This window comes from Vitis vinifera, chromosome 7 (genome assembly GCF_030704535.1).
Source record: "Vitis vinifera cultivar Pinot Noir 40024 chromosome 7, ASM3070453v1".
NCBI lineage: Eukaryota > Viridiplantae > Streptophyta > Magnoliopsida > Vitales > Vitaceae > Vitis > Vitis vinifera.
Genome location: NC_081811.1, coordinates 29326246 through 29342634, shown reverse-complemented (window position 1 = coordinate 29342634; position 16389 = coordinate 29326246). Strand labels below are relative to the sequence as shown.

General features: G+C 34.3%; 1 protein-coding gene across 2 annotated transcripts; it reads right to left on the bottom strand.

Annotated features, from left to right (window-relative positions):
* Positions 1 to 1189: 1189 nt before the first annotated feature.
* LOC100245748 (RNA polymerase II transcriptional coactivator KIWI) lies at positions 1190 to 13258 on the bottom strand. Of its 2 annotated transcripts, XM_002275090.5 has the most exons (4): positions 12358 to 13258; positions 12165 to 12270; positions 1556 to 1578; positions 1190 to 1475 (listed from the first exon to the last, which is right to left on the bottom strand). In XM_002275090.5, the coding sequence occupies exons 1-4, from the start codon at positions 12478 to 12480 to the stop codon at positions 1416 to 1418; spliced, it is 312 nt and encodes a 103-aa protein (XP_002275126.1). In that variant the 5' UTR covers positions 12481 to 13258; the 3' UTR covers positions 1190 to 1415. The 2 variants fall into 2 exon arrangements, with proteins under 2 accessions (XP_002275126.1, XP_059594718.1); XM_059738735.1 differs by having other exon boundaries at positions 1190 to 1578; positions 12358 to 12544.
* Between the last annotated feature and the right edge of the window lie 3131 nt (positions 13259 to 16389).

The following is a 16389-nucleotide window of genomic DNA, read 5'->3' as shown; positions in this document are numbered from 1 at the left end:
CAAAATATTATTATTTATCTCTAATAAATAAATATCATTTATAAATTTATTATACTATTAATATTTATTGTTTATAATTTTTAGCAAAATATTACCATATCTTAACAAAAAAAAAAAAACATAATTTGTATTTTTTTATTATGTGCAAAATTTATCATTCCATCATTTGTCAAAACAATTACCTTCCATATATTTTGCATTTATTCCTTACAATTCATAAATTTTAAATTATTATGATTTATTGTTAGAAAATTTTCAATGTTGCTATTCATTTTTAATGAAAAAAAAATATACAACTATAATGTTTATCTAAAAAATTGATAATTTTGAAACCTTTTATAAAAGACAAAAACTAAAAAAAATTAAGAAAAAAAGAATTGATGCATTTAGCAAGCGTAGGGATGGTAGAGAAGATAAAAAAAAATGATGCACTTAAGAAGATGAGTGAGTTTATTAAGTAAAAATAAAAAATAAAAATAAAGACAAGAAAATGAGTGAATTTACAAGGATGATTGAATTTGCAATGTAGAAAGCATAAAAATAAATAAATAAACGGTATATTTACAATATAGAAGAGTTTAAAGTAAAAAAGATTAAAAAATATAAAATATAAAAAATTCTAAATAATAAACAAAGTGTTTTTCAATAGTAAGTGCTAAAAAGTATAAAACACCATTAGTGACGTAAATAAATTTGTAAAGTAGCTCATGAGGGTATTTCTTACTAGTAAACAATTGGAGGAGACCTTTTTTTTTTTTTAAGTATGTTCAATTTTTCAAGTTTGGGTCCTTCATAAAAAATAAAGACAATACAGTTCCGGGGCAAAGCAATTGAACCGTTGACAAATATGATTTCAAAACTGCCTGAAATTAAATAATAATAATAATAATATTTAAATATATGATAATCACCAAGTTATTTAAACATATATATAATGTCAAAATAAATGTTATGAAATTAATTTTAACCATTTTTCTTTATTTTAATGCAAAAATTTGAGTACATGTAGTGGTTGTTTAGTGATATAAATTCCTATCTAAGAAGAAACATTGCATGGCAAGAAACTTGAAAAGGAAAAAAAAACAAATCAAATTTTCAAGGCAAAGAATCTAATGATACACTAACTACAGACCAAATAGTTAAATGCCCAAATTCATCCCTCGGATCATGTTCCACATTGAGTGATCAATGAGAGCAAAGCATCACATTACTTCCATTATAGCAGACTTACTCCCAATTCCAAACCAGTAAAGAGTATAGTTAGTATGGTTAAATCCTAAGTACAAAACATGAACACCATTTTCTCACTCAAATTCATCACCATTCTCTCATGGCCAAAAAACAGTGCAATACAATCCAGCATTCACAGCATTTCTATAGTAGATATCAACAAGAAGCCACAATATGCTAGCACCCTAAGCATTGTCAGCAACTGCCTCGTCAATTTCATTGACGTGATCTCGAAGAACATTCCACTACACAACACAACACAAGATGGTAAAATGTCTTTAACAGCCATCAAAGAAAACAAGAAAAATAGGGAACAAATGCTTACCTGATCCATGGTTAGTGAGATACCTGAAACAGTGAGCAACATAGCCATCATCAATTTGCAGGTTTCATTTATCAATCAAAATGCAAATCCAATTTTAAAGAAATTTCTCAGTTGCACTATGCAGATGTAATCAACCCAAGCCCTTTCACAACTGTAGTATGTTTATACACATACAAAACTTAAATGGAAACTCTTTAGGGCTTGTTTGAGTGTATTTTTAGTTTATAGTGCTTGTATGGAGAAGCAGTTAGCTGGATATATAAACTAGACAAGTCCCTTTAATATTCACTTAAAAGTATTTTGGTGATGCGTATGTGAGCGTGAGCATATTGTAATTGTCAAAAAAAGTATCTATATCATCCAAAAAACTAAATAAAAATTGTTTTATTAAGCCAACAAAATTTTCAAGAGACTTAAAAAGAATCAATATTGACAAAAAAACAAGCATGATGAGAATAATTTCATTACAGCCAAAGAGGAAAAAAAAACCTTTCTTCTTTACATATTAACTTAATAAATAAAAGACAATCATTGATTTAATAATTAAAAACTTAATGAGATATAAGAAGATTTGTAATTCAACCATGTTCTCTCATTGATCTCTCATTTACAATTGTGTAGAGAGAATCCAAATGGTAGAGAGAAAAAAAAACAGAAGAGTTTTTTGAGAGAGAGAATATGCTAGATGTGTGTACATTTTATTTGAATCTTAGTACCCTGCATGTTTTTTATTTCAAGAGAAGAGGTGCTTCTCTTGGGAGCACCACTCTTAATGTGTTTAAAGCAGTTTTTACAATTTTTGCCTAATGCTTAATCTTTATTAGGAATGCTTTTAACCTTTAGGAAAGGTCAACGAAAGGTATTTAACAGGAAAATATGGCCTTATTGAGAAAGTTTGAGGCTAAGAGAAAGACAACACTGAATGCCTCGAGGAAGCACACTATGGGAGGATTCTCTCACAATGAAAGGGAAATGCGGAAATTGGAATGCTCTGCGAATTATGATGGCAATCTAGGCCAAGAGAATTTTGTTCCTGGAATGTCAAAGAGCAAGAGAAAGGTCATCAAATATTTTATTAGGTCTCAAAGGGCAAGGCATGTTTTGTTTACAAGAGACCAAGCTCAAATCTATGTCAAGAGTTGATTAGATACATTTGGGTTCGGTAGGTTTTGGAATGTGGAGTTTGGAATAATAATGCGCTGGAATTATTTGGGGATTGAAGGTGCTTTTTCAATACAGAATGCATCAACCACATGTTTTCAAATCTAAAAGGAGTTGGCCCTCACTTAAAAGGGTTGGTGTCTAACACAATTAGGCAATGATCCGAAGTCAAACTGGATGCTTTGAGGGAAACCTTGCTCCCACTCATTAGAAATAGGAATCCATCCAACCTTTTGCAAATAGGGATTTCTTGCAAGTTTGACAAGGTGAAGGATGCATTCCTAAGAGGAGGATCAATTAACTCACAATCTCTTATAAAGTCATCAAAATCCCTCATGCTTGTAGTTGGCCTAGAATCCCCTAACTTTTCGGAAATTCTTCTTATAACATTAAAATCCCCACCAACACACCAATTTGGAAAAGTTAAGCCTGAAAGATCATGAAACTCCAACCAAAAATCCTTTCTCAAGTAAGACGAACTAGGACCATAGACCGAAGTTTACCAGAAAGCTCTATCATCCTTTGACTCCAACTTGACTGTTATAGAGAAAGACCTTAGAACAACCTCTAAGCACTTAAACCTCAGAGCATCCCAAAGGATTGCCACTCCTCCCAACGCCCTGCGAGTTGGGAGAATTCGCACTCTTTATTTTTTACCTTCCACATGCTACCCACAAACCTCCTATCACAAGACTCCCTCTTTGTTTCCTGCAACAGAACCACATCTAAGTTTTCATGACAAATACAATAATCCTTCATGACCCTTCTTTTCTTTCTGGAACCAAGACCTCTAATATTCCAACTAATGATTTTCATCATTATTGAAAAAACCCAGAAAATACCAAAGAACCCAAAAACCTAAAGAAGCCTAGGGGCAATAGAAGAAATTCTATTCTTCCTTCTGGAATAAACCTGTTGCATGGAGTTGCCTTTGCTTTTGGCCATCTGAGCTCCACTCTCATTATATTTGACAATTTTGATTTGCAACGTTTACAAAACCGATTTAATGGAAGCTAATTTTGAAAAAGAGATGCCTTCAATATGGAAATCTTCCAACTGAGCAGGACCAAACTCCACAGACAGACTCCTCACTAGGGAAGAAACTCCACTAGGGTTGTTTTGAGGTAACCTGAGAAAAGAAACGCCCTCTAACTCTTGGCTACACTTGCTTACTGGAGACACCACACCTTTGGGACAGGAACAACCCCCAAATGAACTTGAAGGAAACTTCTCAGACCCTAAAGGATTGGCCGATGAAGGCAAAAGACAATCCGAAGAGCTCAAAGGAAGGATCGAAGAAAGCACAGAAAGACCCAGGGACCAAAGAAAAGCAACTGGGGATAAAGGAGAAGAAGAAAGCTCAAAAGCCCTTTCTAAAGTCTGGCCTTTAACCATAGAGAATGGAGTAGAAGTCTATACTTGGGCTTATCACCTACAGTGAAGAGCACCCCCTCTAACCTTAACCCCTCTTGGGCCATCCCCCAAACAAGGGCTCGAAACTCCCTATGCCTCCTCCATCGACCCTCGAGCTTTTGACTGCCTTGATCTCTCCATAAGGGATAAGCTCTGGCTCTCTCTCCCTAAGAAAATCTTTGCCTTCGAAGAAAGCTCTCTCTCTTGAAAACAATTTTCTGCACTCGCAACGACGCTCCCATCCAAAGAGCTTGGCGGCTTCTCAAGGAAGGGCGTAGGGGGCAAACTTCTCACACAACTACTGCCCAACTTCCTGTCTGGACTAACATGAGGCTTCGACACATGGAGAGAGGAGCTAAGATTCCTTGGGAGAGAAACCTTCAGCGAGTTACCTATGTTGTAGCACAAGCTTTTGTCTTTAAGGCTAGCCAAAAGGGCTTGCTTTTCAGAAAAAGATGGCCCAAGGTCTAAACCGTGAAGTGGGTCTTCCTCGGAATGGGCCCTACTTGAACTGGGCTCGCCCTTAAATAACCTAAGTCCATCATTGAAAAAGGCTTTGGACAGGCTTGGGTTTTTCCTCCGAGATGAGCCTAAGTTTCCTTCTACACAGGCTTCCTTCTCCCTTAAGTCATCAACCCGCTTAATATTCCCATTTGAATTTGAAATGATATGTGAGACAAGAGAAAGTGGGTGGCAGTTGTTCCCCAAATTCTCTTCTGCCCCGCCATGTGTCCTCAGTTCCTGTGAAGAACCTTTCAGCACATCAACTCCCACTGAAAGCAACTAGCTTCTGCAATGAGTTAACTTAGTCCTCCGCTGCAACCCTTCTCCTTCCCCTCTGATAACTGATGTTGCTACTGTAAAAACCCAAGCACCATCTATCACTTCCAATAGTGTTGGCAACATCACATTTAGGTTCATCTCCACCTTCAATTTGACCTTTGACAAATCTACGAGCTTTAAGGTGTCTCAATCCACCTCTGTCACCTTCCCCCAATTCTTCATAATGAACTTTAACTGGTTTTCATCCCATAGATGGAATGGAAGACCCCGTAATTCTATCCAACCCTTCCTAAATTTTCCAAGAACCACTGTATTTTCTATTGGAGATCATTTCCTCAAACAAAAAACTGTTCCTCCTCTCAATACCAATCTTCCTCGCTCTTGAAACCACTCTGCTCTTTCAACGGAGTCCACGAAGAAAACGCCTTTGTAATTTGTAAAAGGATTAATGGAGATCATTCCCCTCGCCCCCATCATTCTCGCAAGAGCCTTACCAGCAATACCCCAATCTTGAACTTTTCCTTGGCACTCAAAGATCACAACCTTAGCCCACTTTCCAACTGGCAAGAGAGCTCCTTTCCTTGGACCCTCCTTTTCCACAACTTTAGCATAAGAATGGTTCCCACTACACCATCCCATACCCACCCTTGTTCATCATCACTACTTCTACCTTCTCTATTCCATTGACAAAAAGAAAATAGCACTCCGACATTAAGGACAACGATTTCCTTAAGGTTTCCCATCCTCAACCTTTGACACCTTCAGGCACAATCAGAGAAGTAGTTTTTTTGTTTGTAACGAACTCCATAATTCTAATGAATCTTCCTCTGCTATTGAAACAAACCTCCAATAAATGTGCCCTCGATTTACCCCTAAACTTTCAAATGAAACCTCGATATCCTACCAACTCCACAGCTTTCTTCAACTATTCCATTATCCAAATGACTTTCTCCTCTTCAAAAGCCACCGAAAAAGCTTTTCCTTGCAGCCTCTCTATAATCGAGATACAAAGACCCCCATAGATGCCTTCAAACTTGACCTTAAAAACCTTTTTCTCCACTTTGAAACTCTTCTCACCCATGAGACCTTTGAATCACCTTTCCTTGTTTCTCAGAGGCTTTCTCCTAGTACTGCCATAGCCTTTTCAAACAATTGAAATACTTGGTGATGTTGTCTCCTCCTTGTCATATCTCACCAAGTTGTAGTTGCAACTCATAAGCTTGAGACTGATTGCCAAGATCAAAGTACATCTAGTTGATATTGTACCATCTTTTATTAGTTCTTTGGAAGCTTCTTTTGCAATTTCTTTCCCAATAAAAGAAGTTTGATGTTCGAGGGCCTCTAAAAACGTGTCTTTGGTTGGGAGATTGTTTGAGAGAAGATCTTAATGATGAACCAATTAAGAAGATGAGGAAGGCAGGCCTCTAGCTAACTGGTATTGTTTGTGTAGAAGCAACAAGAAGCCAGTTAACCATATTTTTCTCCATTGTGGCATGGCAAGGAGTTTATGGCAATTGGTGGTGGAGCTTTTTGGAGTCTCTTTTGTGCTTCCTAAGTTGGTTAGAGAGACTTTATTGAGGCGGAAGGAGAGTTTTGGGGGGAAGAAAAGAAGGTAAGGTTTGGAGATTGATCCCTCCAAATTTGTTTTGAACTATTTGGCAAGTGTAAAATGAATGTTCAATGGGTTAGGGTGATTGGTTCAACCCTTACTCCTTGTTTCCCTCATCTAGAGGTTATTTGGATGTTGATGTTTCCTTGTTTCTTTTCATTGATTATATAAGGAACCATTAATTTTTTTGTTTCCTTATAGTCTTTCAGCACCCTTTGTCTACTCCCAATGTATTAAGGGTGTGACCTTCATTATCGACATTTTTCAATACATACTCTATGTTTGCCTATTAGAAAAAAAAATTAGGAAACGCTTTTGGCCCTCCTAGAAGCACTCTTAAACAAGGCTTAGTCAAGCATAAAGTAGCTACTCCAGACATGACAAAGTAGATTGATATGAGAGCTTTCTTAAAACTCTACTTCTTTTTTTTTTTATAGGAAACAACAAATAGATATATTGATAGAAAAAAGAAGTACAAGAGAAGGATGAGGAATCCTCCCACCAAAGATAAAACTAAACAACAACAATAAAAAAAAAAACCAGAAACTACACTACGACAACTACAAACAAGCTCTCTTGGCTAGACCATCCCGTTGGAACTACACACATTGTCTGTTACGAACAAACAATGTATTACATTAAAATTAAAAATGGCAAACCTTTCTATGCATGTGAGATATGAAGGCTACCAAAGAAATGAAATATTAACTAGAGGCCAAGGGAAGAAAACCCTCTAAAATCACCAACCATTAATAAACATAATTATAGTGATTTAAAATTTTCAATAGTAAGCTTGGGATTTTTTTAAAGGATTCTCTCATCCTTCTCCTTCCAAATGCCCCATGTAATGCAAATCACCTATGCCATGCCTATAGTGTCATTAACAGAACTAATTAGAACAGCATCCCAAACAAACAGTATAAGCCCTTTATTCTAATATGAGAGCTTTCTTAAAACTCTACTTCATTGTCAGTTACAAATAAACAATGTATCACATTAAAATTAAAAATGGCAAACCTTTCTATGCATGTGAGATATGAAAGCTACCAAAGAAATGAAATATTAACTAGGAGCCAAGGGAAGAAAACCCTCTAAAATCACCAAACCATTAATAAACATAATTATAGTGATTTCAAAATTTCAATAGTAGGCTTGGGATTTTTTTAAAGGATTCTCTCATCCTTCTCCTCTCCATGTAATGCAAATCACCTATGCAATGCCTAGAGTGCCATTAACAGAACTAATTAGAACAGCATCCCAAACAAACAGTATAAGCCCTTTATTCTAATATCAAACTAAGAGAACATGCATATACTTGTAAAGGAACTATAGCCATGGCTTCCCTCTTTGCAATGAAAGGAGATCATAGGAAAAGCAATCCATCAGTTCCACGACTTACTTACCTCACTTCCCAATATCTAAAACGTGTAAACTTAAAATGATATTTTCTAATTAGAGAATCCATATAGGAAGATGAATTATCCAGTCCATAATCCAGAACTAGTTAAAAAAAGAATAAAAAGCCCTAGTGCTGCTATGAAGCGAGGATCAAATGAAGAATTTGGCCCAACAACTAAAAAAGATCAGATGAGGATTTCCTTATCTAAGTCTGTAGAAACACACTGACTAATAAAAGAACCCATACAGGGAAAAAAAACATAGTGAGCCTTGCCATAATCCAAAACTACTTAATTTTTATTGTCAGCATACAAGGGGATCCCCACTCTCCCCTATTAAGTAGATCCATAGTATCAACAACAGGATTCCAATGGAGTTTCAAATACTTCAAATTTTGCTTAAGCCATTTTAGCATGAGAAGCAGCCATGTCAACCAAATGAAACTATGTACTAGCTAGTTCAACCACAACTTTGTGCATAGCTCATCCAGAAAATAATATTTCACCTAAGTGAAATCTTGGATGAACTAATCAAGTAGTACTTCAGGTTGTTCTTCACCAGAAAATTCTTGCATGTTATACCTAAACCTTGATACCATATAATAATCTTGGGACTGACAAAAATAAGCTCTTTATAACTCACCAAAAAGTAGCAAGACTAAAAGTCAAAGGAAAAATCTTGTCAATACCAAAACTAGGTCCCCCCATCCTGAACAAATTCCTTTTCATTATCAGGCTTAAGATAAAATTTGACAGCCTGTCCATGGAGGCCTGCTGTAGTTCTGCCTTGCTCTCGCATGAATATACACAACTAATAATTTTCCTCAGAAATGCTTCTTCTCCTAGTGGGAATCATTCTTCTCAGACTTGTCATACTATTTCAAAACTATGTTAGACACTACTGCAATTGTAAGCACTCATTCTTCAAGGCTTGTTTGGTACAAAGTTGATGCCAGATGAGGGTAAAGATTTCCCTACTACTGTGGATAATGGGCCAAAATATAAGATCCAGAATTTTAAACAAAACCATTGTTGAAATAGTTGATTGGTTTTTGGTTTGTGAAATCATAAAAACTGTTTAGGGTCTACAGACATAACATGAGTAGCATAACATAGGAACAATGACATATGTAGCTGAAATTCATAAAGGCAAAACAATGTGCTACTGAAATTTCTAAAAAGCAACCAGTTCAGGATTCAGGGTGTTTAGGTCAAAAGCTTAAACGTGGAAAGTGGTTAAGGGTAGCAAAAGCAGGCTATTAGAAAAACAAAACAAAACAAATGATCACAAGTTGTGGACTTAAATTGTGATTTTAACAGTACTATGAATTAAAAAGATGAAATAAAGATAAGAATAAGAAGAAGAGCTGGGTTTTTAAGAGCAAGATGAAATGAGAAAACTAGGCCCTGTTTGGAAACTATTCATGAAAATAATTTCAAGTTCTTTAGAACAGAAAACATGTTTAACAAACTTTTGATAAAAAAATAGTTTTTTTAGAAATTGTTCTAACAACAGATTGGATTTTAGACAAATTTGAAGTGTTTTTAGTTGTTTCTTTCTTTTACAGTAGTTTGAGCAACAATTGAAAATACAAAGAATACTTTGAGAACTTTGACATTATGTGGAAGTGAGAATACCTTCATAAACAGGCCCCAAATCGTCAAAGCTAAATAATCAAATTACACATCTCAATTAATTTGGGAAGATTGGATTTAGCTACAGATTAGAAAACTTACTAGTCAAGAAAAATTCTAAAAGCAGCACGGACAAAACATAAAAACTATTTCAGAATTCAAATTTCATAAGGAGAAAACTTCTAAAACACTAAGCACTACTTTGCAACCCAATAAGATGCCACTAACTCATACTAAAAAGTCTTAGAAAATAAGAAGAGAGAAGTATAATAAACTTTCAGCCAAAAGGACCTTCAGAACTCCAGTGGATTACAAGCAGAAACTATAAGAGTATGAAACTCAAGAAAATAAAAATTATTGGAAAATAGATATGCCAGTACTGCAGGAATTTTACAAGCACTTCTTGTGAATTCCAATCCTATGCCCTTCACAACCTTAATCTTGATGCTCCATCATGAAATCTTATTAAATGCCCAATCAGATTAAACCACAGTAATAGAACCCCTTCCAGTATCTATCATGAGCTCTCCTTAAAACCACACATCATGGCTCATTCTTAAGTTAAGTGGTCATGCTGGAACATTGTCTACATGCTACAGCCCTTAAGTCTCTAAATATTCTCTTTTGTTATTAAATCAGCAGTACTAATATTTGCAAAGGGTAGATTTTTAAGTTTCACTATATAGCTTCCAAGTCTCCACACATAAAGCTTCATTTTGATCAAGCATATCACCAAAATATAAATGTGTCACTTGTTATCCTATACCAGTTCATTATTATGCCTAAAATATTATAAGCATTTTCACTATATATATTGCACCACAAACCATGTAAAATTTATGAGAATTGGTCATAATGGCACACACATACATGTTTTTTTTAAATATATATAATTTGGTTAACAAATGGGATTTTACATCTGATTTTAAAAATCAAAACACCATATCTGCTCACACACTGACTCAGTCAACCAAGGAACCATTTTGTTAGCATGGAAGTTCTTTTCTTGTTTTAGAAAGTCAAACTTGTATAATTTTTGTTGCTCTTTGTAAAATGCTAACAAATCAATACACATGAAAGTGTCTCAAATTCTTAATTAGCATAGATTCCTTTTTGCAAAGAATATCGTATAGAATATTTCCTAAGTTGACATGTTATTGTAATATTATATATCTTCATAGAATAAGGAAAATTATTAGGAATATATCTATAAATATTACAGGTCATGAAGGGAAAAGGTCATGAGTTAGAGATAGATTTGTAAAAACTTTATAAGATGGATAGAAATGTGAGGAAAAATGGGAAACACCTAGTGGAGTAAGAGGCTCGTGGTTTAGGGTATAGATACAAGGAGTGGGGAAACATAGAATGTTTCAGGAACCAAATAGTTGTATTTATTTTTGTCATCTATAATAGTTTTTATAGGATAGTGAAATGATTATCTTTCATCCGTTGATGTAAGCATGGTTGGCTAAACCACATTAAAACCTCATGTATCTTTGTGTGAATTGTTTTGTTTGCATTAAAGTTTTCGCTAACACAACAAACTAGTATCAGAACCCAAGTTAAAGATTTCTAGAAGAATCAAAGAGAACAGAGCACACAAGAGGATGACAAAAGGAATTTTAATTAAAGGAGTAGTCAATTGTTCTCTCTTAGGGATGTGACACAAAAAGTGTGCATCATGGAAAGATGGAAGATTGACTTAATGGAATTTGATCCAAAGTAAAGATTGTTGGAAAATGCCCCAAATTCTATCAAAATATACATTCCTTTTTGTTAAGAATATTGTATAAAATATTTCTTAAGTTCATATTTTATTGTAATATTAGATTTTCTTATAGAATAAGGAATGTTATTATGAATATCTCTATAAATATTAAAGGTCATAAAAGGAAAAGGTTATAAGATGAAGACAAACTTATAAAAACTATACGTGGTGGATAGAGAGATGAGATATTTAAATAATCCAATACATGACGAACTTATAAAAACTATACGTGGTGGATAGAGAGACAAGATACTTCAATAATCCAATAGTTGTATATGTTTTTGTCCTTTGCAATATTATCCGTGGTATAATGAGATGATTCTCTCTCATCCGTGCATGTAAGCATAATTGATCAAAACACATTAAAACCTTGTCTATCTTTGCATGGATTATTTTGTTTGTATTAAAGCTTCCATTAGAACAATAAAAAAGAAAGACTATGAAAACCAGCAAAGTAATAAACCCCAATACATGCTAAGAATGAAAACCACAAAGCAAAAAAAAAAAAAAAAGGAAGGGGAAGAAGAAAAAAAAGTCTCATTAGAAAAGATCAGCCAAAATTAAAGCCCAAAGGCAACCAAAGCGCAAATTCGATAATCACCACAGACGCAACTGAATGAAACCAAAAATTGGAAACCCACTTTTAAAAATAAAAATAATATAAAACAATCTAAACCTAAAAAAAATGAAAACCGACATAAAAATAAAAATAATAATCATGATAATTGTATTGTCATGTTTCTGCAAAACGGTTCTAATTTCTGCTCCGAAACAACTAAATTCAAATAAAAAAGGAAAATGAAAACCCGCATAGAAAATCCATCAGAAGAAGAAAAGTACCTTTTTTGCCAGGCATTTGCTTGCCATCTTTGACGTAGAACTCTCGAATATCCACCTGAACCTTCCCTTGCCAGTTCCTCACTGAAACCCTCCTGTTCCTCGAAATCTAAACACCGGCATACAATCATATACATATATAGTCAAATGTATATGAAAAAAAAAATCAAATAAAATAAAACAAAAAATAAAAAACCTCGCAGACGATGATATTGTCGGGGTCATCGGAGTCTTTCATAGAGGATTTCTTGGACGGCGCGTGGTCGTCGGAGTCGCCGTCTGAGGCGTAGCTCTGCTTCCTCTTTCCCCACTTCGACATCGTTTCGTTTTCTCTTCCCTCTTCTCCGGGTGCGAGTGTAAACAACTACAAAACCCTTTTTTAATTTTCTTCGGCTTCTATTTAATTTTCTTTTTTAACTTTTCTTAAAAATAATAATTTAAAATTTTTTTAATTACATTATTTAAAATAAACATTTATTTAAAATTATCATCATCCCTATCTCATTAAAAAAAAATAGATGAGGTGGAACGAGAATATGAATTTCCTATGTCTACGGCTTGTCTTGTTTAATTATTCTTTTTTAACATTTTTCCCAAAAGTATTTTTAAAATTTTTTAAAAATAAATATATTTTTTATATAATTAGAATAATTATAATTTCTTATAACTTATTTTATTAAAAAATAATTTTATTATTATTATATATCAAAAATAAGAAAATAAAAAACAAATTAAATTAATTTTATATATAATCAGGACGGACCATATAGACAAGACAATACTTAAACTCGTCCCGAACTTTATCTTAAGTCTTAAAAAAAATCTTAAACACTTAACCCATTTATTGAAATTTTAAACTCATCCAATTAGAAGCGAAATGCGACTTAGTACTCGAAAAAATTTACCCTATTATTATCCCCATTACTTGTATACATTGTTACTATACACATCTACTTTATTTACATTTTTGAGTGTTAACTTTAAAATGTTAATTTTATTAATACATCAATTTTTTTTTGTTAAATCTAACTAATGTATATATATACAAAAATTTTTACTATACCTAATATATTCCTTTCATTATTTTGCCTCTCATCCAACGTCTGCTTACTTCTTTCAATCTTTTTCTTCTAATCAACAAACCCAAGGGCAAAAATCCTTACCCGCAAGCAAAATATTTTCTTTGAAACTTGTTTGTTAACAAAAAAAAATATATCTAAGATAAATTCAAAATTAATTTCAATCTTTTTAAACCATGTTTTTTTTAGATCTACACACTAATACTATGTTTATATCATCTTAATATATTTTTGGACTTATGATTTATGTAAAGCTTGATACAAATTGTTGTAAAGTTAGTTAAAAACGTTTAGGAATAATTTAAGAAGTGTTCTAGAAGTAAAAATTAAATTAAATTAAAAATTTTTAAAAAATGAGAAAAAAAACACATAATATATGTCAAATAAGGTTAAACTTTAAAGGTATTTTGATAATTCCTTCAAGATTCATTTTTGTTTTAAAAAACCTTAATTATGGTGGGTATGTAAAGATATCTAGTGGATACAAATATAACTTCTCCCTTTCAAAACATCAAAAATATTCATCTTGATAAAAAAAATGCCCTTTTCTTTTTGTTTCCTTCCAACACACAATTATCCCTCTATTTTCATCTCACATTTTTTCTCTTTATTTCCCTTGTGCTATTATTTTTTCCTTCTCTTTATTCTCTTATCATAAAGAAAGTTAAGCTCTCACTTTTCTCTCCACTCTTCATTAATTGTAACAACCCTAATTTTTAATAATAATACTTTGAAGTTTCATTTTAATTGCCTTTTTACTAAACAAGCGTGAACATCACCTTCTTGTTTATCCCTTACCAAGCTTGAGATGTCACAATGCATACAACCAAGGATGAGGTGTTGGAAGGCATGCAACTTAAGTATGAGGTGCAAAGGCATGCAACCAAGTATGAAGCTTCGAAAGCATGCAACTAGGTATGAGATGTTGAAAGCATGTAATCAAGTATAAGGTATCAAAAGCATGCAACGAATTATGACAGGTTGAATATATGCAACCAAGCATGAAATGTCCAAGGCATGTTACCAAGAATGAGGTGTCCAAGGCATGCAACCAAGCATGAGGTGTCAAAGACATGCAATTAAGTATGAGGTGCCCAAGGCGTGCAACCAAGCATGAGCTGTTGAATTAACATGTCAAAATGCATGTAACCTAGAGGACACTAAGCCGCCTTGATCATATGACACCTAGTAGGGCATAATGACTCATCAAGTTGTTGTACCTACTCAAGCAGGTGCCAGGATCAAGCACGTGCCATGTGTTGTCTTGATGCTACAAGAGAAGCACTAATCATTTCTTTTTGAGCGACGCCTAGCTAGCCCATGCAACGAGTCACCTATATGTTCACTTGCTTTATGTTCCTATAAAAAGGGTGTTCACCTACCAAGAAAGGAAAGTAGAGAAGTATGAAAAAGCTCCTATAGTGATGTTATTTCAAAGGTTGAATCTTTAAGTCATCATAACGGATGTAGTGCAACAATTCTAATATAAAAGGTGAGTGATCTTATAATGCATGATTTTACATGGTTTTAGAATTATATATCTCATGTTTAAAATGTTATATGAATTCATTATTTTTTTTTAAATTTCATGAGATATGCTTTAAAAATGTGTTGGTCAAATGCTATGTTTTTAATAAATATGTTTTCCTTGTATCTTTGATATATTTGTATATAAATAGTTGAGATGGTTCGATGATCATGAAAGGATGGGTACAATTTAGGGAAACTTTGTCTAAGAAGGCTGGATTTTAAGCGAGACTATTGTGACCCCTCCAATCTTTCCTAGAAGCTTACCAAGTACGTACGATTCACTAAAAATCATTGGTACTATCATTACAATACTTTACATTGTTATTATGGATGTGATTGTAATATATCCTAGACTTATATCGTGCTATAGAGATGGAGAGGCACATTGTAGTTGATTGACCTTGTGATATTTTAAGCCAAGAGATAAAAGAGCATGGGAACAATTTGTATGAGAAGCGTGTCCGGAAATGTTAGGGCATTGTGTCTATGTGACACCATGTTATATGAGATTTATATCATCTGTGGACAAATATATGATTTATGTCGATAGAGGAAAGTTCATAGCATCTAGAGCCTTAAACTTACGACCCGAAGTTGTTCATGTCATCCACAACCTTGAGCCATTCACAGTATTTAGAGGCTTAAGGTTATGACATTGAATCGATCATATCATCCACTGCTTTGAGTGGTTCATAGCATCTAGAGTTCTGAGCTCACAGGATCTCGAGTTGTTCATATCATCCACAACACTGAGTTGTTCATAGCATCCAAAGCCTTGAGCTCACAACCCGGAGTCTTTCATGTCAACCACTACCCTGAGTTGCTCATAGTATCTAGATCCCTAATCTCATAACCTAGAGTCGTTCATGTTATCGTCAACCTTGAGTTGTTCATAACATCTAGGGACCTGAGCTCATAGAATCATTTATGTCATCCACAACCCTAAGCCATTCACAACATCTAGAGTCTTGAGGTTATGATGTTGAATCAATCATATCATCCACAACCTTGAGCGGTTCATAGCATTTAGAGCCTTGAGCACATGAGGTGCCAAGTCGTTCATATCATCCACAACATTGAGTTATTCATAGCATCCAGAGTCTTGAGCTCACGACCTAAAGTCTTTCATGTCAACCACCACCCTGAGATATTCATAGTATTTAGAGCCCTGAGCTCATAACCCATAGTTGTTCATAGCATTTAGAGACTTGAGCTCATGACCTAGAGTTGTTCACGTCATTTACAGCCCTGAGTCGTTCATATCATCTAAAGGTTTGAGGTGATGTAGAATCGTTCATGTCAACCATAGTCCAGAGCTATTCACAGCATCTAGAGCTCTAAGCTCACGACTTGGAGTCTTTGATGTCAACCACAACCCTATGTTGTTCATAATGTCTAAAGGCCTTAGCTCATGACCCAAAGTTGTTCATGTCTTTCACAGCCCTGAGTTGTTCATAGCATTTGGAGCCCTGAGCTCATGACCCAAAGTCGTTCATGTCAACCATAGCACTAAGGTGTTCATAGCATCTAGATCTCTTATCTCACAACCTGAAGTCGTTTTTTATCACCCACAATCCTGAGTCGTTCACAACATTTAGACGCTTGAGGTCATGACGTTG

Coding starts and splice junctions, on each gene's coding strand:
- LOC100245748 (XM_059738735.1), bottom strand. CDS start 12,480: ATGTCGAAGTGGGGAAAGAGGAAGCAGAGCTACGCCTCAGACGGCGAC. Junction 12,271..12,357: donor ACAATATCATCGTCTGCGAG/GTTTTTTATTTT, acceptor GCCGGTGTTTAG/ATTTCGAGGAACAGGAGGGT. Junction 1,579..12,164: donor GCAAATGCCTGGCAAAAAAG/GTACTTTTCTTC, acceptor TCACTGTTTCAG/GTATCTCACTAACCATGGAT.